General features: G+C 35.1%; 1 protein-coding gene across 1 annotated transcript in view; it reads left to right on the forward strand.

The window, feature by feature from the left end:
• Positions 1-23,550, forward strand: part of PTPN3 (protein tyrosine phosphatase non-receptor type 3) — a 101,950-nt gene that overhangs the window by 71,137 nt on the left and 7,263 nt on the right. The window contains exons 18-26 of the mRNA XM_072411911.1: positions 1,923-1,979; positions 3,583-3,739; positions 8,102-8,259; positions 9,945-10,035; positions 10,301-10,362; positions 11,435-11,581; positions 16,009-16,137; positions 16,837-16,982; positions 22,108-22,243. Of these exons, the coding sequence (XP_072268012.1) occupies positions 1,923-1,979; positions 3,583-3,739; positions 8,102-8,259; positions 9,945-10,035; positions 10,301-10,362; positions 11,435-11,581; positions 16,009-16,137; positions 16,837-16,982; positions 22,108-22,243 (1,083 nt within the window). The remainder of the gene's footprint in view (positions 1-1,922; positions 1,980-3,582; positions 3,740-8,101; positions 8,260-9,944; positions 10,036-10,300; positions 10,363-11,434; positions 11,582-16,008; positions 16,138-16,836; positions 16,983-22,107; positions 22,244-23,550) is intronic.

Genomic DNA, 23,550 nt, shown 5'->3' on the forward strand with positions numbered 1-23,550 from the left:
CCATTGTGCTAATGTAACCACACAATTCATAAATTAGGCCTGTACACATTAAGTTAGAAGTAACAAATGTCAATACCCCAATTTCACTCTACCAATTACAGCCCATGTCCTTCACCTGCTATATTGCTTCTTTCTGTCCTCTCTCAGCAAGCGTCTGTTCTGTGAAGCTGCTACCGTGGGTTGGTGAGAGTAAGGAACACATGCACAGACTTCCTTCCTATGTCTAGCTTTACTACTAAATTCTTTTATCAGATATGTGCAGTCACATGCCTTTAGCAGATCCTTTGTTTTCCCAAAATGTTGCTCTAGCCCTGATTTATTAAAGTTCTCCAAGACCAGAGAGAATACACGTTTTTTCAGTGAACCTGGGTGATCCAAATAACCTGGAATGGATCCGTTTCATGATTGAAAACATTTGCTAACTAATAGCAAATTTCTTAAAGAAATCCATTTCGGATTTGCTGGATCACCCAGGTTCACTAATTTAAGTTTATCCTCTCCAGCCTTGGAGAGATTTAATAAATCAGGCCCACTGTATTCTCTCTAATAAAAGTTTGCTCTCAGAAATAAAGATCTATGGTGTGCTTACAGCAAATTTATTCCACCCACCAGTCTCGGTTTCCTTTCCCCTCCTTTTGCCTGCTCAGATGTTTATTTCACATTTTCTAAAAAGTCCACTCCTGTGCTGAGAAGTGAAAGACAGTTTTCAAAGACAGGTAGGCCCCGAGTTAAGACGACTCTTATATACGAACGGGCTTCCCTGCTAGTTTGTGTGCAAGACCGAGGCTTGAGGGGGAGGAGCGGTTTGCATGACTTGCAGAAGAAGTCTTTTGCAGTTCTGCAACCTCTTTAATGACCAAAACAAACTCTGCAGTTGTTTCTTTTTGCATATAAATGCACAGCTTGCTCCAAAACTTAATAAATGTCTAGGCTCCAAAAAAAATTTTTTTTTTTGCTTTGTTTTTGATTAACTGAGGTTTTTTTTTACAAAAACTGACACCATGCTGCCTAATAATATGTTGGGACAAACATCTGTCCTCATTGCATTCATTAAAATTATCTACATGTTCCCGACTTACATACAAATTCAACTTAAGAACAAATCTACAGCCTATCTCATATGTAACCCAGTACCTGTAGTAATGAAGTAAGACCAGGATTATTCTGTTTGACGTATTTATTTGATTATGCAGTCAAACAAAAAGTCTGCATTTTATGATTAAATACTGCTTTTATGATTAAATTGTTTTACTATCTATCCAAGGCAACTTTTTTTTAACTAAGCAAAATTTCTAAAGTTATGTGGTGGGAGAAATAAATTTAGACTGCTTCCAGAAGAGACGCATAACAGTAAAAGTATGAGAACTACTTATCTGGAAAAAGTATGAGAGGTTAAAATCAATAGACTATCTTCAAAGGACAGGCTTTACCTCTCCCCACCACTGTTCACTCCTTGTGTGCTGCCGGTAGTTTCTGGGCATCTCGCTAGGTTTCATGTTTTACCACATTGACTGATAGCCTTAGTTTTGGCCACATAATACTGAGATCTTTGATTGTGGGGTGTTTTGTTAAGCATTGCTGTTGTTCCTCTCATTTAAACTGTTTTTAAACACGCCCTTCTTTTGTTCTTTCTCCCAATTAATACTTTGACAAAATCTTAAAGGATTTATTGGAGAAAAAGATCCTTGTTTTCTGTGTTTTCTTGTAGAATAGTATCCTTATTTTTCTACCTTCTCTTAGGGCTTCTAGCTACTCCTGAGCTTCTGGAGCAGGGGGGTATACCCCACTGAGGTAGGAGCAGGGCTAATACCACATTTGTTTGCTTAGAGAAAATGTAGATGTAGATTTTGCAAGCTGAATATTTTAATGTTGACTATTTTTCTTATAAATTTCTTTGTACTGAACTATAAAAAATCTTCCAGGGTGGTGTTGATCAGAAAATGCAGCTAGTTGTTTCCAGAATTACCCCTGGATCACCAGTAAGTGAAAATTCATTTGAAGGTGTGGGATTTTTAATGATACATTTACATTATCACTTTGCAGTAATTGACATTTTCCATCTGTTACCACAACATATGTTAATACTGTGTTATATGCCTTATTATCTGCACTGCCATTCTGCTGTTGGTTAGGTCCATTTTTATGTATACAGTATGTGTGTTAGGGTGACAATTAAAATATGAATGCTCTGTGCATTGCATTGGCAAAAGATAGTGCGAAGTGTCTTTAGTGTGAATAGGCCTTTTGCCTTTAAAATAGAGCATGGTTAAATTTAATCTAGTTTAACCTGTCCATGCTAATTAAGCCATTTTATCTTACTTCACATCATCCCTGCTAAATAAAAAAAAAGCCTACATACAATTACAACTTTTTTCCTGTTAACTAGAATTGGGTTACTACTATTGCTAAAATGGGTCCAACCATCATATTGTGAATTGAAAGGTTATAAAAATTATTCTTTTTTCTGACCTATCTTATACATGAGCTTGTTAACTCATTAAAAAAATTAAACAGAAATTTTTGTTCTGTTACTGAAATGTGCTTTTAATATTTTTGTTTGGTTTGGAACAGGTTTAGTGCACTTTTCATTATTATTCTAGAATTATACTAATTTCACTAGCATGAGCAGGACTTTACTGTTGTGCTTTTTGCATTGACTTTGGATGATTTGCTAAAATGCTGGTGTCACAGGCTGTTAAAACACAAGGAAATCAATGCAATACAAAATTGAACCATAAGGCTGGCCATTTTAGGATGTGTTGTTGAGAAAATTGCAGCAACCAATATTCTGTGTTCCACTGGTTTACATTTTCCTATTGGAGATGGTAAAACCCCCAAAAGAACCTGATAATCACTTTTTAGTGCTGAAATTTTTTGAATTGCTAGTCAAATTGGAATTCTTCTTGAACTGCTTAAGCATGTTTTTACCACTGCAACATAAAACTGAATACATTCATTTTTGATTTAATTTTATTAGTTATTGTAGTGGTATATGATAAAAAGGGGAAGTAAAAATTAATATAGCCAATCAGCAATTACTTATAATTGTTCTGGCTCATCTGAACTGAATTAATACGTTCTGTTTGCTATGCCACCACACACCATTACTTTATACACATCTTTATTAAATATATCTAAATGCATTCCAAGGAACAAAAATATTGTTTTCCGTAATTGCTGGATAGAAACCTCATTATAAATTAAATTGAAATAAATGTTAAGATATATTTAATTGTGTTATTATTGTAGTTGAATGATTGTTTGGGCTCTTTAATAAATTCCTTGCTTATGAACAGAAATTAAGTACAATACAAAATATAATAGTTTATATATATATATATATATATATATATATATATATATATATATATATATATATATGGAAAACCTGATGCAAGCAAACAGGGAAAAAATAATGTTGGTATTACCAGTGGTAAAAGCATTTATATGCTGTAAAAGCAACAGTATTTTTTTTTCATCAAGCTGGTTTCTTAAAAAATGTTGTGGGTATACATAATAAAAATTTCTTTGCACTCTCCGAATATAACATTAGGTTGTGCTTCCTTGATTGTTTGTTTTTAGGCAGACAGGTGCGTTCCTAAGCTTATGGAAGGGGACCAGATTGTTCTGATCAATGGTCGTGACATCTCGGAGCATACACATGATCAGGTGGTTATGTTTATTAAAGCCAGCCGAGAATCTCATACAAGAGAACTTGCTCTACTGGTTAGACGAAAAGGTAAGTTTTCTGATACTTTTGTAATACTGGGTTTAACTTCAACTAAAATGTTCCTGATATGATTTCATGATGCATTTTATTACACTATTGTAATAAGTATTTTTTTAACTTTTATTTTTTCAGTATACTTTATTACTGTGCAAGGTAGTACTGCAACAGTAGCAAACATTACATGCAGAAATTAGAGCAAAAAACATATTCCCCCTATTATTTTTAAAAATTGCTATAAAACAAAACCCAGACACCTAATGATACTTGTACATACCTGTTAGCTGTTTAGTCTAGCTTCACAGAACTCTCAAAACTAAATTTGCTCTTGTATACAAACAACTTCAACATGTTCCTGCTTTATCAGTGACTGTTGCACTCCCCCTCACACATTTCTACTGGTCAGTATGACCAGCCATCACATAAATGGATTCCAAATAGCAAAAATATTGTATTTAAATCAGAGAATCATTACCTAGGAATTTACTGATAATTTATATGTGCTTGTAAGTTTACAGGACACAATGAGTATTTATAAGATGTGGAATATTTAGTAAGAAATCATGAGTAATCAGACCAAACACCCTAATATTATTAGAGCCAGCCTTTTTAGGTTTAAATGGAGAAATGGCTAAAAAAATCTTGTGTTTCTCTGAAAAGAGAAAGTATAAGGAAACCTATATTTGAACAGGCCAAATGTAAAAGGGAAGAACTACGAAAAGGTCTAAAGTGACATTTTTGTATTCATAAAAATGGATGCATGCACACGTCACAGAGTCAATTATTTTGCTATTAATGTTAGATTTGTTGATGAAAATAATAAAACAATAATGCGAACCTTGGGACTAAAGGACACCCAGGCACATCACACCAGTGACTATCTTCAGAAGTTAGTGGAGGAAGTTCTAGAAAATTTGAAATTCAAAAGGAACAGATTCTATGTATTGTGACAGATAATACTTCCAATATGTTGAGCACAATTGAGAAAATGAATAAAGTAGATGAAGAAAGTGACAAGACAGATATTCAAAGAAGACAGTTCTGCAAGTAATGTGAAAGGGAAGAGAATAGTGACATTTTGGATAACATTGTTGAAGAAGCATCTAAAGTACTACTACTCAACATATGCGTTGTGCTGTTCATACTCTGCAATAAGAGATGGATTGAACGATGGTCATGCTGCTACTCTAGTTGGCAAATTGAGGCAAGTAACTGTTGCAGCCAGAGCCCCTAAAACAGATGCCATTTTGAAAAGACGTGCAGGAAAAGGAGTCAAACAACACAAAGCCCTATTTTGATGGTAAAGCGTTTGCTTGAACTAAAAGACTTTCTTGTTAAACTGGACAATGAAAATGTTGTATTAACTTAAAGCCAGTGGACACAAGTAAAAGCACCGAAAAATCTACTTTCTAACCCCTTTACTGTCACCCAGAGTTTGCAATCCGAAGATTTAACACCGTTAAATTCTTCTTGAAATGGAAGCGCTTGATATATTACCTGAACAAAAGTGGAGGGTTTATAGCTGATGGTATTGTATTTTCAATGAAGAAAAGAGAGAATCTCTTACTGGATAATGAAATCTTGTTAGCTGCTATTTATGTTGATCCAATGAGACAAATTTTTTTGAGCGATGACCAGACTGATACTGCAAAAAAGGCCCTCTATGATGTAGCAGTTCGCATGAAGGGATTACTACCTGAAACACCACCACTGGATGAGGCTATAAGCACTGGTAACTCTCATCCTCTTCAAATGAAGAATTAAAGTTTGATTCCTACGTGGACAAATTGGAACTTTCAACAGTAAAGGGACATTGCATATGCGTGAAAGATAAACGACCAGAAAATGTCCAAATAAAGAGATTCCAGCAGCAGTTTTTTTAAAGCATTTAAAAATAATTTTAAATAGAAAAGTATGATCGCTCATCAAAGTTGATTGTAGAAGAAGCCATCCTTGTTTATCCCCAGATTATTAGTGATGTGGCTAGAACTGTAACAGTTATGCCACCCACCCAAGTCAGTGTTGAAAGACTATTTTCAGCTCCAAAAATAATCATGTCAGATTTAGGAGCTTATATGAAAGAGGATTTTGGCAGAAGCAATTCTGTTTCTTAGAACAACACTACATTGAGTTAGTTTTGGAGTGCATTTAACAGCTATTCTACTCTACAACTATATTCCAAGTTTAATAAATAAACTGTTTTAGGTTTTCCAGCTTTTGTTTTTGTTCATGTGGTTAAGCTTTGTTTTTGTTTTAAAACTACCAAAGAATGTGGTTCATGATTTTAAACTTGTAAAATTTCTGTTCCTGATTTTTATGCATGCTATGCTACTACTTTATAGCCACTTGATAAAAACAATAAATAAAACCTTATTGTTTTCATTTTTGTCTTTTGTTTAAACTGGCCAATACAGCACAGCGTCAGCTTCCTAGCCAGTAGTTTTGTGCCTAAATTGCGTGTATGTTGCTTTCCTATAATCAACGTGGAAACTACATTAGCATATTACAGGGTTTCTCATTTTATCGTCACACTTTTGCATTCAAACTTCACACTTTTGCAACCAAACTTCACAAAAAAATTTAGACCTCATAATTATTCATAAATCAATAAATTTATTAAAAAATTAAACATAACAATATTTTTACCATAAACGTTTTTCTCAAGAAACAAATGCAAATATGTAATAAATAAATGATTTATTAATCATTAATGCTTTCTCATTTTAGGTATTTAGGCAAAAAGTGAAACATTTTTGTATAATAATTTGAGCAATCCTGCTCGCTTATTGTTAAAAATACACTATATATACTAATGGTGCTTTCTAATAAAGCACCCAAATTAATTAGCCTATTTCTTCTTACTACTTATTTCCATTTAGAAAACATGTTCTCAACAGGAATAAGAAATGGAGAGTATTTTGGTAAAAATAAAAGTTGGTGTCCCTTACTTCCAACCAAGCTCTTTACCTGGCTAGTTTTATGAAAGGAGACATTATCCAAAATGAGGATGGCATGCTGAACTCTCTTTTTACTAAAAACATTCAAAACCTCATCAATAAAATTGAGGAATGCTTCATTATTAAATGCTTGTGCTTATGACATAAAGTGGAGGGTTCCTGATTTCTGAAATCAGCCACACTGACTCCAGCCACAACATGCGCTGCCCTTTGTCCAATAGGAGATCTTCCTCTTTTGGTTCTCATTGAGATGTTAAAACCAACTTCATCAAGAAAGTAGATGTTTTTTCCATCTTAGCAATGAGATCAAGGATTTTGTTAGCATTGCTAAGCCATTTTTGAAGAGAGTGGGAATCACTGCGCCTTGCAAGAATTAAAGAAGTACTTTTTTAATGACCGTTGGAATTTATCAATGCATCTATCTATTGTTGAAATAGATACATTAATTCCAAATTTGGCAAATAATTGATCCTTCATTTCTCTGAGGCTTATTCCGCAGTCTTCGGACATTAACTTGCGTAGCTCCTCCTTATCGGCTTCATCCAATTTTGAATTTCTCAGACCTCCTCTTGGTAATTTTTCCACTCTACCGGAAGATTCATAGGCCTTATTAATTTAGTTATGTTTGTACGATTACAACCCAAAACCATTTCTATCTGGAAGGCATCACTTCCATTCAGATAACTGTCCACCACTCTTTGACGTTCTACATTACTTAATTCTCTGGCTATAAGGGTAGGTGCAATACTAAATATAAAGCTAATAACTTTGAAGATAAAAAGATGAATATTATTATAATACAACTTTTGCTTGTCTGAAGTCACTAAAGGGTCAACTTGTTCTTCTGTTTTGGACCATTGTCATGTTGAAAGTCTAAATGTGCTTCATGCCCATCTTCTAGGTAAATGATTGGATTTGGGCTTGTATGCTTCTCCAAACATAAAGTCTGTTTGTGCCCCCAAAGATCAATTTTGATCTCATACTCTTGTGACATTGGTACACATTGGTACAAACATGGTAAACAATTTTCAAATTCTGTCAAGAATATGTAAACTTTTGAGCAGGACTATATTTCAGCAGTAGATATCCACTACCAGACAAGTAGAATGTTGTCAGTATATATCAGGTTGCTGTGTTGCATAATGACAGAGAGAATAAAGACTATTTCAATTGCATTATTTACGATTTTCTAAAAGATTTGTTTTCCAGTAAACTTATTTGTTATTATCAAATGATCAAGATGTTAACTTTTGTGCATTAATTGGTAGTTTTTTTTCAGAAGCCCATAAATGTATTTGGCTCTGGTCCATCATTTTGATGCGGATTTGTCTAACATAATTATGAGATGTATGTATGTATTTTGTGTAAAGACTTTCCTTTTTTTGTAAGCAAATAACAATATTCATTTTTTGTAAAGTTGTGAAGCCTTTTGGTGAGATAAAATCAGAAGATGAGACAGATACGCAAATTCTTCAACCAATAATTCTTCCCACTGAATATTGTGACACACTGCAAGGGTCAATGGAGCAGCTCACTAAAGGCCTTGAGACTGGTGTGGTACTCATTCAGTTTGAGGTAATTTATTTCTACTCTAGAAGTTATGAGCAAAAAATTTTGCCAAACTTGTTTTTTTTTTCTGACAATGTATAGCTTGGATACTGTTTTATTTTTCTGTTTAATATCTGCCGTTGTTGAACCTATTGTAAAGAATGCTAATTTTCTGGATGCAAATCTCACATACATCCAAACCCATGACTGCATGTTTTTGGAATGTGGGATAAAACCAGTCTACCTGGAAATACAGGTAGAACGTGCAATCTCCATGCAGACAGTGTCCTGACCGACATTCGAACTTGGGACCTAGTGCTGTCCATGTCACAGAGTGTTGCCCTTAATAATGGAAACTTTGCTCTTTCAAAATTTAATGTTTTCTGTTTCCTGTATTTGCTTCCTGCTTACATTAAATTAAATCATAGTATGGTCACTGCTACCCAGATTCACTTTTATATGCACATTATAGGCCCTGCATTGTTAGAAAAAACTAGGTCCAGCATAGTATCATTTCTAGTTGGGGCTTCTATAAACTTTACCACAAAATTATTTTGTAATAAATTCATAAATTTCTGCCCTTTTGCTGTACCTGTAGTGTCCATACTCCAGTCAGTGTCACCGTAGTTAAAATCTCCCATTACTAAAACATTGCCAGCTTTTCAGCCCTTTCTATCTGTGCTAGTAGTTAAGTCATATTCTTGTGTGGAGGTTTATCTGTCATCTATCTTACAAGACCCTCACCTTTACAATTAATCTTGAATGCTGCAGCTAGTCTACTCCTCCTACCTACCATTTCCTATCTTATTATAAAACTCAAGCTTGTATGCACTCCTCCCTGCCTTAAAAGATTTGTCCACACCTTCAAATATATTTTAAAAAGCCCCCCCCCCCCCAAAAAAAAAAAAAAAAAACACTATTCAAACTCATCTACTGATCATCTTCTTTATACCAGAATTTGTATGTAAGTTTGTAATTCGTACTCCCTGTTTATTGTAAATCACTGCATATTATGTTGATTCTTCTTACATAAAGTAATATTTACTGTTACTGTTCTACAAGTGTCTGGTAGTTTCTTGTAGCAGAAGAAAATCTTTAATCTGTTATGGGGAAATATCTTTAGGTGTGATTAACTGGCAGATTACCATGGTATTGAGAAAAATCATGAAAGCAAATATAGGACACCGATGTACATGCCTGAGGTTTTATTTGGATGATTTTTTTTGCAAAGCTTCCTAGCCCAAGCCAGGATTACCAGTAGTGTTAACAGTCTGCCTGCATTAGGCCAGTATGTTATAATTTTTGTTGACTGTTTGCATAAACATTTGCCTAATTGCCCTTTACAAAGGTCAGTTTCCATGTACCATGTTTTGCATATTGATAGCATTATCATATGAGCCAAAATAACACATAATAAAATGTTGGTGTAATGGTAAAAACATGCTGACAACTGGATGTGCATTGATTTAGTGTTTATCAAAGTACATGACAGATCATCACATTTTTACACAATTTGCTGCAATTTAAGCACAGTAGCAGCATTTGATTCTAACACTTGTCAGAACAGATCCTTATTCCTTTAACCCAAAAATAATGCCAAGATACAAAAAACATTTCCAGATTTTTTTTCTCTCCAAATATTATGAAGACAGACAATTTCTGTTTTAGACCCCACAGTATATTTAATTGTAATAATTTTATTTGTTCCGTAGCAACTTTATCGAAAAAAACCTGGGCTTGTCATTACATGTTCGAAGACTGGCCAAAATATGGATAAAAACAGATATAAAGATGTTCTACCATGTAAGTAACCACAATTTCTGTTTTTTATCATGTGGACATATGTTGTCCTACTTTGTTCCACTCTACTTGTTCTAATTTAAAATATGATCCGTGAGCAGTAGAGGACTTTATTAAGTTTCATCTCAACTTACATATATGGCAGTAAAGTTTAAAAAATATACATATATGTGTAGCTATTTGTTTTTGTTTTTTCCCACCTTGTTTTTACCTTTGCTATAAGAGCAGACTGTATTTGAGATTAATAGTATTATACTTTCATCTACAGATGATGCAACCAGAGTGGTCCTACAGGAAACTGAAGACTATATCAATGCTAGCTATGTGAATGTAAGTAAATGCATATTCATGTGAAGTGAATGTGAGAGGTCACTGTCAAACTCTTATAGGACTCAAAGGAATTTAAAAAAATCATGAACAGCTAAAATGTCTATTTTAAGTATTTTAGAAATTTTACTGTATTGCTTTTGACTCCGCTATGCATACACTGAGATTTTATCAATTACTGGTTAATTTCCCCTTTGTCAGTCACATCTATGGTACAGTAAGTAAATTTGTCCTCCTAGGGCCTAATAACATAACGATGTATGCTGTGATGCATGTGTTTTCATGCATTCATACATTCTTTTTTTTTAAACTAGTCTATTTTAAATACATTGACTAAAACATACAGCATTACACATACCATTTTACCAACCATTGTGCTGCAGTGCATTGCAAGGTGCAATGGGGTGCCATTAACAATGAATGGCACTGTAGTATATGAACACAAATAACATACTTCCCACAACAACATTTGACTTACCACAATGCCTTATTGTGAATTGGCCTTTGGTGTTTGATTTAGCCAGTTGACTAATCCAGTTGATGCAAGTGTTAGGACCCTTACAAAAATGAAAGGTGTGTCGTAGAAACTCTCAACAAAGAAAAAGTGGTTCAGTGGGGAATGTCAATTTCATATCTTTAGGTAGCTAATTAGTAAAATAACTCTAATAAAATATATTTTTAGTAATTGGACAATCCCTTTGAGAAAATTTTATCTAAATAGATTTTAGGACAGTGAAGTATTAATAGCTGAACAATTAATTGGCCCACCAGTCTGACACAGAAGGGACGTTAGAACAAAACGTTTCAAAACTCTTTTTCATTATTCCTGCATTTTAATTTTTAGAGGACTTCTGATATGGTTGTTTTGATTTTGAAATTGGAAATAGAATCATTAGCATTATGTTTACAGATTCAAGAGTTATATTAAATATGCATAGGAGGCACAGTGATTCATGTCAAGCCTTCTTTTGCATAATTACCAATTATTGTAGAGTTAGGTTTATTCTTATCATTTAATTGGCAGGTGCGTTAGTATATGGTACACTGTGATCAAAAAATATGTTTGTATTTTCAGATGGAGATCCCATCATCCAATGTTGTAAATAGGTACATTGCTACTCAAGGACCCCTTCCACATACATGTGCACATTTCTGGCAGATGGTTTGGGATAACAAATTATCTCTTTTGATCATGTTAACAACATTAACAGAACGAGGAAGGGTACGTATTTACAGTGTTAAAGAAAGTAATAAAAATTGCAGCATTGTGTCTGGGCAGTTTTACTTTAGCAGTATTGCATATAATTCTATAGTCAATAAGAACTTTAGCACACAATAAAGAACAATGAAGAGCTTTGGAATTACTTAATATTCTGTGTTATGGTGCAGTCATTTCCAATTCTTTGTAGGAAGGTAGGAAGGACCACTAAATGCACGGACTCCGGACCGCGCATGCGTGGGGAGCTTTGTGTCACTTAAACACACTGCCCTGAGCCTGCGATCCAAACAGGAGACATGGTCTGGCTGGTGCACCCCTTAAGCGTGGTCCTTCTCCTGACCAGTGCCGAGGCCCACTAGTGGGTCAGTGGTTGGGGACCCGTGCTGTAGTCAATCAGGAAGTCACGGTAAGACATGTAGAATATTGTCTATATTGAACAGATTTGTCCTCGCCTGCCGTTTCCAGTAAAAAAAAAAAGTCTGTCTGTGGCCAGTCCTTATCATTATGATTGACTTTTAATGTAAAAGTATTGAAGGTAATAAAATGTAACCAGGTAATGGTTGATTCAAATTTTGGTATTAATTTCTATTCCTACATGGTGTTTTCCAAATTTGTAGCAAAGTACTTTTTACAGTTTTGTGCATTACAAAGTATCAGATAATTAGGTGTTAATACAGCATAATTGAGTATAAGTGGGTATCAGTTTTGTGACCTATATGACCATATGTTTTTTATAGACCCATCAGTTTGGATGCCACAAAGTTATACAAGTTGAGGAGAAATGAGCCTTTGGAGTGGTAAAGAGTGGGATATTGGAGTGATACTATCACACAGATTCCCCATGCACAGATTCCTTTGCATTCTGTGTTTGTTTTTCCACAACACAGATAAGTGCTACACATAATTAAATCGATTATTTTCTAGGTCCAACAAAGAACTACCTAGCTTTAAGATTGTTTGCCCGATATCTCAGATGAAAGTTATGTACTGCCAGTGGCACAGCCAGTTTCAAAAATATTTTATTCTCTCAGCCAGTTTCAAAAATATTTTATGCTCACTGTTTGGCTTGTGAAACAAGTGGATTTTTTAATCAAGTGGAGTTAGAAAAAACAGGAGTTTGATATTGTGTATTTGATATTGTGCATTTGAGAGTTGTGTCTGTTTGACTGTTGGGTTGTGTTTGCTTGACTGTCAGTTTTATTTTAAACAGCTTTTTTTTCCTTGCTGACCTCCAAGAGGGAGTGGTCAAGGCTTCACAGGTGATTTAAGTTCCTGGGGCACTCATTTTGAGCTTGTTTACTGTTTGGCTTGTGAAACAAGTGGATTTTTAATCAAGTGGAGTTAGAAAAAACAGGGGTTAAATCCTTATAGTAACCACAAATTGTAAGTAAACGTTTATAACTCTTTGTAAACAAAAATTGTAACTGGGAAAATGAGTGGTAACAAGGTGGAAAGTTTGGTTCAGTGCAGTCTGTCACATGTATGCACAAATGGAGCAACAGCTCTTAGGTGAATACCGCTGTGACAAATGTGAGCAAGTTGCCTTTCTGGTATCTCGCATTGGAGAGCTGGAGAAGAGCATTGCAACACTGAAATCAGTGGATCACCCTGAGAAGGGTCTCGTTAATGACTTAGATGTGGAGGGTGGAGAAGTTAATCAGGATGAGCATGTAGGGAGTTGGATTAATGTAACTAGAGGGAGTGGTAGGGGCCCCATAAAAGGAAGGCCAGCCTTGTGTTTGAGCACCCCAACATGTTTGCAAAGTTATGTGAAGATGTGCAGGTTGCAGACCCAGTGGTGGCAACTCTAGATGTTACTGCTATCCCTAACAGCCGGGAGAGGAGCACATCTAGTAGTGGTGGAGAGGGAAACACAGAAAGGAAAAGACAATTAGTAGTCATAGGGAATTCTATGATCAGGAGGACAAATAGAATAAGTTTGTCGCCTGGATCCCTTCAACCGAATGGTTTGCTGTCTCCCTGGTGCCAGGGTTTGGCATGTGGTGGACCAAGTTGAAAAACTACTGGGAGGGGCTGGACAGGACCCAGCTGTCTTGGTCCATGTTGGAACCAATGACAATATAGATGGAAGTTAAAAATCAGTTTAGGAAACTAGGTTTCAAGCTGAAGATAAGGACCTCCATGGCTATATTCACTCGAATATTACCTGTGCCATGCGCAAAACTGGAAAGGCAGAGGAAGCTTAGGCAGCTAAACGCATGGCTTAAGTCCTAGTGCAGAAGGGAAGGGTTTGGGTTTCATAGAGCACTGGGCTGACTTTTCATTGGAGTACAACCTGTATGCCAGAGATGGTTTGCACCTAAATGAAAGGGGGTCTGCTGTGCTAGGGGAATGGTGGCGGGATATTTAAACTAGGACTGAGGGGGATGGGACAGGTAAATAAGGAGGCAGAAAGGTTAGTCAGGGGCCATACACTAGTGGAGGGTGGATTGGGGATAGTTGGGGGGAGGATTAGGGATAATTGTAAGGAGCATCCCAAGGTACAAACAAACATTGGATTGTGCAGTACTAGTTGTACTGAAAATCAAAATGATTTGGCAAGCAATGATGGTAAAAGCAGCAATGGTTTAAAGAGCCTGTTATGACATAGTTGGTATTGCTGAATCCTGGCTTTGTTCTTCGCATGACTGGGCTGTCAATGTTGCTAGGTATACTCTCTTTCATAAAGACAGAGTCAAACGAAAGAGTGGTGGTGTCTGTCTGTATGTGAGAAGTGATCTAAAAGTGAATGTGAAAGAAGAAATTGCGTATGTAACAAGCGATGCTTTTGAGGCATTATGGGTGGAGTTGAATGCGGGTTTAATAACACACAAGTAATAATTGGAGTCTGCTATAAGCTCCCCAGTGTTAAGGAAGAAATAGAAAATCAACTACTAGCACAGATAGAAAAAGCAGCAAAAAGTTAAAGTGTTTTAATCATGGAAGATTTCAACTACCCTGACATTGACTGGAGTAATGGCACTACAGGAACATCAAAAGGGAGGAAACTTGTGAGTTTAATACAAGATAATTTCATGGTACAGTTTTATAGAAGCCCCAACTAGAACTGGACTTGGACTGGGAGATAATATTGTCCTCAAACAACACAGAACAGAAATGGGAATGTTTCAATTCTGTTCTACAAAAGCAAACTGAAAAATATATTCCAATGGGTAATAAGTTTAAGAGGCTAAAATTAAAACCTGTGTGGCTCACAGCTGATGTTAAAAAAGCCAATAGGAACAAAAAAAGGGCATTCCAAAAATATAAAAATGAAGGATCACCTTCATCATTTGAAACCTATAAAGAATATAACAAAAGATGTAAAAAGAAGATAAAATGTGCAAAACTTTAAAATGAAAGACAGATTGCAAAAAAAGGTAAGGCAAACCCCAAGTTTTTTTTTCAAATATGTTAATAGCAAAACGATCAGATGTGAGCATGTAGGCCCCTTAAAGGATGTCGCTAGGTTGGTAACTGGGGATAAAAACAAGGCAGATTTACTAAACACTTTTTTTTTAGCTCTGTGTACATGAAGGAAAAAGGCAGAGCTCAAGTCCAAATTCATAATAGCAATGTCACTGCCTTAAATGAGTCACAGTGGCTCAGAATTGATATGAATGAGAAAAAGCTGGGAAAATTAGGGTTCACAAAGCACCAGGACCGGATGGATTACATCCACGTGTCCTCAAAGCGCTGAGCTCAGTTATTTCAAAGCCATTATTTCAAATTTTTAGAGACTCTTAAGTCACTGGCAAGGTACAGATGGATTGGCGTAAGGCCAATGTAGTTCCTATCTTAAAAAAGGGAGCAAAGTCATTACCAGGTAACTACAGACCCGTTAGTTTAACATCCATAGTTGGATAGGTCTTAGAGAGTTTGATAAAGAACCACATAGAGGAGTTTCTGCTAAAAAATAATATTATAAGTGATAGTCAGCATGGCTTTAAGAAAGACAGAAGTTGTCAAATAAATTTACTCTCCTTTTATGAGGAAGTAAGTAAACAGGTAGACAGTGGAGTAGCAGTTGATATAGTGTACTTGGACTTTGCTAAAGCATTTGACCCCACAAACGGTTAATATGCAAGTTAGGGTCGATAGGTTTAGAAAAGTCAATCTGTATTAAGGCTTTAAAGTAAAAATAACAGTGACTGTTGATCCAGGAAACATCTGATTGCCTCGTGGAATCAGGAAGGATTTTTTTTCCCCTGTTGAAGCAAATTGTACCAGGATTTTATTTGCTTTCCTCTGGACCAACTTTGTTTTATAGAGTTTTTATCTGGGATATGTTTATTTCCCCAGTAGTTCAACTTGATGGACTCATGTCCATTTTTTTCAACCTAACCTACTATGTAACTATGTGTTGATTTTTTTGTCATATATAATAAATTACTCTGTTTTTTTTTTTTGTTTTTTTTTTTTACTTCTAGACGAAATGTCATCAATATTGGCCCGATCCCCCTGATTTGATGGAGTATGGGAAATTTAAGGTTAAGTGTAACTCTGAAGACTGTACACTTGCTTATGTATTCAGAGAAATGATAATAACAAACACTGAGGTAAGAGCAGAAATAAACTTTGTATATGGCTTTAAATTCTATTGCAGAATGAATTAATGTGCATCGTGGAGCAGATTGTTTATCTGGTTACAAATTCCATACCTATGAGGTCCTTACTGCTATATTGATGCCAGTTGGTGTACAACCCCAAAGTATGTTCCTTCTCTGAAAAGTTATGTAGAATCGCAGTTATGTAAAAATGATGTTTTGTAGAAATCAGATTGGTTATCACTTTTTGTTTGTTACTGTACCTATCTTCCAGAGGCTATATAAATACACCAACAAAAGGGCTAATCCTGGGCAAAGCTGTTTTCTTTTTTCAAAAAGTTATTCAACTAAACAAAAGCACAGGTCCTAACTTACAGGTTCTATTAGAGTGAAATGGTTTGTCCTTTTATAGTTTATATGGCCAAATGCTTAGGGTTTTTATTATGTGAGCATTAGTCTGGCAAAAGTACTGGGAAACAGAAGTAAAGATAATAAAATGTCAGCAGCCTAAATTAATTACAAAATGCCAATAAATAATAATAAAGTCATGGGCTAATAGTTATAACTGTGTGCTATTTAATGGCAGAGATGATTCCTTGCCTGGGTAGTAAACCACATTACTTTGTATTATGACTCAATATGTTAAAGATGCATTTTTATTGTGCTATGATATCATCATTTAATATGTCTGAAAAATGTTTTTGTTTGAAGACAGGAGAGGAGCTGCCAGTTTCTCATTTGCAGTATGTCGCTTGGCCTGATCATGGCGTGCCTGATGAATCATCTGATTTTCTGGAGTTTGTTAATTGTGTAAGACAAAAAAGAATAGCAAACCAACCAATTCTTGTGCATTGCAGGTAATTATATCATCTGTAGAAAGGTATATTGATAATGTTATATATTGTACAGGGTAACTTTAGATTTTTTATAGGAAATGACTAACAAGGTAAGTCGTGTATAAAAAAAATAAATAGTCTTTGTTAGCACAGGAATTAAACTCTGCCCACATAGTCAAATAAGTATTATGCCAAAGGTACACCTATGCATAGAGAATTTTTAAAAATCATAAATGTCTCAAGCTATAGGATTCGTTTATAAAACAGTAAATTTGGAATTTATCAAACATTTACTACAGGTAGGTCATGGTGCATATTTTTTTTTTTTTTTGCAGTGATTCAAACACTGTAGTGTAGTTTCAATGAAGCACTGCAACCTTAATCTAAATTTAATCTCTGGACAAATATAAAAATAAACTCTAGTATACTTAAAAGAAATGTATTTTTGTATAAATTCCTGCATAACATAAATCAGTGGGTAGGTTTTATGCTACAAGCCAATCAGAACATGTATTGCACAGTGGCGCCAGGTTTGTATAAGCCACTAGAAAGTTGAGGCTGTAGTGTTTAGGCAGCATATGGGTAAAGACCTTGGCAGTGTGTTGATACTGCAGAACCGCAGAGTTGCAACAGAACATATTGCTATGCTTTACATAAATGCATTTTGTTTTACATTCCTGTAGTATTATCTATCTATTTATCTATCTTAAAAGCAAAATGCATTTTCTTCCAGGAGTTAAAAGGTCAATTAAAAACTTCTCCCAAAGGGCTATTGATCAAATTGCAAATGAATTGTTTTAGAAAGGCGGGGTACATGATTCACTCACCAAGTGAGTCTACCTAGGATTAAGAACTCTAAAAATAAAAAAACAGGTTAAATACAATTTGAACCTTTGACAGAAAGTCTCAACTATAAAAGAACGTCTCTGTGTCAAAGACCACTAATCAGATAAAGAAAAACATAATGTATATAGTAGATATAGTATAGTATATAGTAGAGTGAACTCATTGTATTAGAAACAAAAGATACACAGAACATTTTTTAATCCAGCTGTAAAATAGAAAACACTTCCCAGTGAGTGTACCAAGACACTCAAGAGATTTGCAGTGAGATTTGGTGCTATCACTACTGTGCTGCTTACTATTCTGAGTTCAAGAAACCCAGTATAGAGCAAGGCATAGTAAATCAATAATGGCGAAAATATCAACTGCTGAGAGACCACAGGCAATACTAGTTTCCAGTTTTTTCCCCTTGCTTGTTCTCATAACTTTCAGAATATAGTTTCTCTTTAAATCTTCAGTCATGCCTTACAGGGTTTGAAGGCCATGAGCTAATAACACACTTTCCGTGTTAGGGTGACAACACACATACACATTCTTTCCGTGACCCAAGGAGGAGATGTTGGGTAGCCCTATTACCCTTTTTAAGAACATTGTTTGAAATCACATTGCAAAATGTAGAGCCCACATACGATACATTTCATCCTTAATACTATTCAGCATAACAAAACCAGATGACACATTTAAATTTTAAGCTTTCTTGCAGCGGCCACACAATTATGGTATCTCTTGGACAGTTAAATCAATTTAGAAATAGGAATTTGTAAGGTCTCAAAAGAAACCTAAGTAAGATTGTTGTATTGCGACATATTAGAGAATTCCTGATGTGTTTAGCCCAAAGTTATCTTTTGCTTTTAACATTTAAAAGGGTATGTTGTTTGACAGAAATTTCCCTTTAGCGGTAATTAGCATCCTGCTCAAACTCAGGACACACTGGTCAAACTTGTATCTTGTAAACCTCCTGGGTGGTTCATTTCTGTCTGGATTTATATGGCTAAAACGGTACATTGTTTTTCATGAATATTTTGCAGTATAATATGAGTATAGTAAAGTTTGAAACACAAAACCATGTCAAAAAAATAAATTAAATACATTTAAAAAAGTGATCGTGTGTTTCAAACTTTTTTATACTCATACTATTAAAATATACTGTAAAATACATTTTCATGAAAGACAATCTACCACTTTTAGACATATTAATGCAGTGTATTGCATTTAATACAAAATAGTTTGAAATTCCCGCCGGGCCCCTAGCGACATCTGTACGCACCTCATCATCGGGAACTCCTGGGAAACGACAGCGCACTCGACGTGGGACAGATCGAGGAAGAGGACACAGCCAGAAGATGACAGGACACTGGAGGACGCCCATGGGACCAGGTAAGACTTTATTTTTTATTTTTTTAGCTACCCCGAGTGTGGTTTGGGGTTACCGCTTTCAACAGGGGCTTATTGCTCGGGAGGTTAATATATATGCATTTCGCTTTTAAATCCTAATAAAAAACACTACCCTGAATAGTGACACATAAAAACAGTTTTTTTTTGTTTGTTTATATTTTGATGATAGGTTGGCTTTAACCGAACTCTCTTTAAATTTCTTAATGCTTCCTTTTGGGCCTCTTGGGTTACACTGGGCCTAATATGACTAATATGGGTGAACTCAGATGATCCTAAAATAGATTTTTTAAAATCATTAGCTAATATTTGGCAAATGTTTTCAATCCTGTACCACATCCATTCTAGGTTTACTGGATGACCAAAGTTCACCCATGATAGTGTATTTTGTACAGTCTTAGAGAGCTTTATTAAATCAGGACCACTATCTGCATACAGAATTTGATCAGTCACTTTTAAATATTTTGGTGTCAATACTGATCTCCTGACCTCCTCCTTTCCCCTTCTTTTTTTCTCCTCCTTTTCTTCCTTTCTTATGTTCTTTGTTATTTTTTTTGCTTTCCAATTTATTTTCTCTTTTTCTGGGCTTTATTATTCTAAAGTTATTTGCTTTGCTATACATTTTATTTAAAGCTTATGAGGAAGTTTTGACTATTGCCATGTTAGCACATTTGCCATCTAATGCAGTATTTTCCTGACACTCAATAGAACCGAAAAATCATCATTTTCTAAACATTTTCTTCATTACAAGAACAGTGTCCTGCTGAATAAGACTAAATACTACTATATAGATTAGAGCGTACTAAAAGATTTGTCGTGCTGTATCGTTTCTATTTTATTATACAAAAGAAATAGGGATAGGAAAAGTATAAATAGAAGTAAAAATGGAACAAATCAAGGGAGTAGGTTGTGGGTTGCATGTAGAGCCCTACATTTCTGCTGTGCGTGTGAGTCAGAAGTAAGAGATGATTGATGGGCTGCATGGTGGATGAGTGGTTACAGGTAAATATTGTACCAAACGATGTATCATTTAATTTAAAGCACCAGACTTCTGTTTTCAAAATACAAAAAAACAGCTAGTCAGTGTTGATTCAACAATTCAATAAAATTGAATTTGAGTCCTCAAATAATCATAATTCCTGTTGTAAATTGCACTGTCCTCTTATTGTACTGCATTAAGCTACATCGGTTGCTTCATTTGTGGTCATTAATAGCATCGCAAGCTAAGGGCCTGTGATGGGAGAGTGGGCGGGTTGTGTGCAGGGACGCTCCCCCTCCTCCGGCAGGGTGCTTCTCCTGACCCTGCTCGGGGTGGCACTGGCCAGAGCCGCAGAGCACCCAAAGGGCCAGAGAAACATCCCCATTGGGCCGTATACGGCCTGCCGGCCATAGTTTGCCCATGCCTGTTCTAGAAGGCATATAATTTTGTGTAAAAATATATATATTGTATACATAGACATACATACATGAAAAATCCTAAACGCAATTAAATTACAATACAAAGAACAGAAATACATAAAATACATCAAATAGAGTCTATTGTAAGTGATACAGACAATATACATAGCTACCCACTAGCCATTATCATCATATTCCTTGTTTAGGCTGTGTCCCTGGGCAATTGTCCCCTCTTTTAATTATCCTTTTTATCGTAACAATACCTAGGTTTTAACCCTTGTGTTGCTCTGCATTGCCATTGTCAAAACATGACATGTTCTATATTGCTTTGTAGGCCTCTGACTGACTAATATATGTGAGCTTTTACTGACAAAAGCCTACTCAAAAGAATATTCAGCTTTGTTTGAAATGTTCCTTTATCCTTTAGAGGATACAGTTATTTTATTTTGCACTTTTTATGTTTTATGTTTCATCTCTAGGCAAGGTTATTCAGAGACTAAAGGTCATCCTCCTTATACTCTTCTAATGTTTTAAAAGGAAATTTTCTCTTGCCCTCCTTTGTGCAGGAGATGTGCTTTAAACATCTATTGACCTTGTCTTTTCCATTAACATCCATAGGGGACTTGACTTAAACCACTGTGAAATTTATAATTAACATACTTTCCTCTCCCTCATACTTTACATGTTCCAACTCATGTCTCTAATAGGATATGCTGTCAGTTTGACAGCTGAATACCTTAAAATCAGTAGCCGGTCCTACTGGAAATTCTGACTGTAAAAGCAGCAGCTATTTGCTATGGAAGAAGTTTTAGAAAATAAATGTTCTGTTACAGTTGGTCACAGGGATGTGTTCTGAAGCCAACAAACTATAGAAAAACCTGTAAAAAAATGTTTTTTGAATACTTCGTTTCCTAACATTCACTTTGTTTTTTTTGTTTTTTTACACAAAATCCACAAGAAATACAAGGAATACATTTTATCAACAAATCTAGCACTAAATCTAAAGTATTATATGTATCTATAGTTTTTAAACTATCCCAGTTGGAAAAAGTCTGTGCATTAACTTTTTTGTGTTTTAAAATTACATATACATGTTTTAACTTTTGGAAAACAATACCATCAAAAGAAAGCATTATCTTTTTCTACAAGAAAAGATATATTTTGCTATAAGTAATAAAACATTATTGCTAAATAAATGGAAATGTAGGTAAAATGTAAAAACTGATCTGATTCATAATAGGTGCTCAAGCACCAGCCCTGAATTAGTTTATTTACCTGTTCAAAATAAATCTGATTTTTTTGCTGTCCACAGTTGTAAAGTTCACATTCTTTTCATATCTCCTATACAATTGAGTGTTTTAGTATTCTTTTATAAATAGTTAGTAAGAGCAAAATGTCTGAGCTGCTTTTCACATCTCTTGGTAGCAGCCTTGAGGCTTTCCAGTCATGTATGAGAAGGCTTTGATTAAAGATGTATGTACCTCTGGAAAGTAATACGGCATTTCTTTTACAGTGCTGGTATAGGTCGAACTGGTGTTCTGATCACCATGGAAACAGCAATGTGTCTAATTGAACAAAACCAACCTGTGTATCCCTTGGATATTGTGAGGCAGACGAGAGACCAGCGACCTATGATGGTTCAAACATCGGTTAGTAAGAACTTTTTCTACATCTGTTATATGGATGATTCATCCAATTTATAATGTTTAAAAATCTGTGTTGAGTTTTTACTGGAATAAAACATAATTAATATGTTTATCATTTGTGTTTGAAACTACACATTTGTATATTTCACCACAAAAGTACCTAAAGTATATGTATATGCCAAATGATTTTGTCGTTTTTTTCTTAATTATTTTTTTATCACTGGTTTGTTTTCTATGTTTTATACGTTTTATTTATATACTGTTTGTTTGTTCTTTTTTATGGGGGGGGGGGGATTCTTATTCACTATGCATGTTTCCTGTTAGGCATTTGATGAAAAAAGACTAAATTAAATTATATTTTTGAAACAGGATTACATGAACTAATCCTAACGTTCCCTGGTGGTAATTCAATCGCTGACATTTAAAACACCTGGAAGTTTCACCTGCAGATAATGTTTGCCAACTGTTATTGTCGGCTAAAATATAATTTTCTTTTTACCCAAATAAAATTAATTAATTACCATAGAATTTTTGGTAATTGTTAGATTCTCTTTTTTTATAAATATATGACTAAAGTTTGTTAACACTTTACCTACACTATGATCCAAAGTGCTCAGGCATGTCTCCAAATTAGGAATAATATTATTGTGTTGTAAGTACTTTAGACTGCTTTGTGCTTTCAGCCTTTAGACAACAGAATGGGGAAAGACTCTTTTCTATTCCAGTAGGTCCATCTCCACAAAGACATGGTTTAACTCCTAAACCATGATTAGAGCCCTGACAAATGTTGTTTTGGCAGAAAGGACACAAATTCCTACAGAGACATTTCACAATCTCATGAAAGCCTTCCTAGCAGAGAAGAGGCCTCCCTATTCACAAAGAGGGGACCTGATTTATTAAAGCTCTTCAAGGCACCACTTTCAACAAAGAAGCTGGGTGATTCAGCAAACCTGGAATGGATTTTCTAAAAGTCTTTTTCTATTTGTTAGCAATTGTTTTCAGTCCTGGACCAGATTCATTCCAGGTTTGCTGGATCACCCAGGTTCACCGATGAAAGCGTATCCTCCCCAGACTTGGATAGCTTTAATCAGCCCCCCCCCAGTAGGAATTGCATGTTGTTGTTTTTTTATACAACATCTCTTATGATGGAGTATGCAGGATAGGTTACTGTTTATGAGGCAACTAATAGCAATTATTATGTATTAGGTTTTGTTCTGTTAAATTCTGGGAGACTTTTGTATCATCAGTAAAATATTATATTTCTTGGTATGTACAGTGGTGGTGCAACTTAGTAGTAGGTCATTGTTCTC

This window comes from Pyxicephalus adspersus, chromosome 5, assembly GCF_032062135.1.
Source record: "Pyxicephalus adspersus chromosome 5, UCB_Pads_2.0, whole genome shotgun sequence".
Classification (NCBI taxonomy): domain Eukaryota; kingdom Metazoa; phylum Chordata; class Amphibia; order Anura; family Pyxicephalidae; genus Pyxicephalus; species Pyxicephalus adspersus.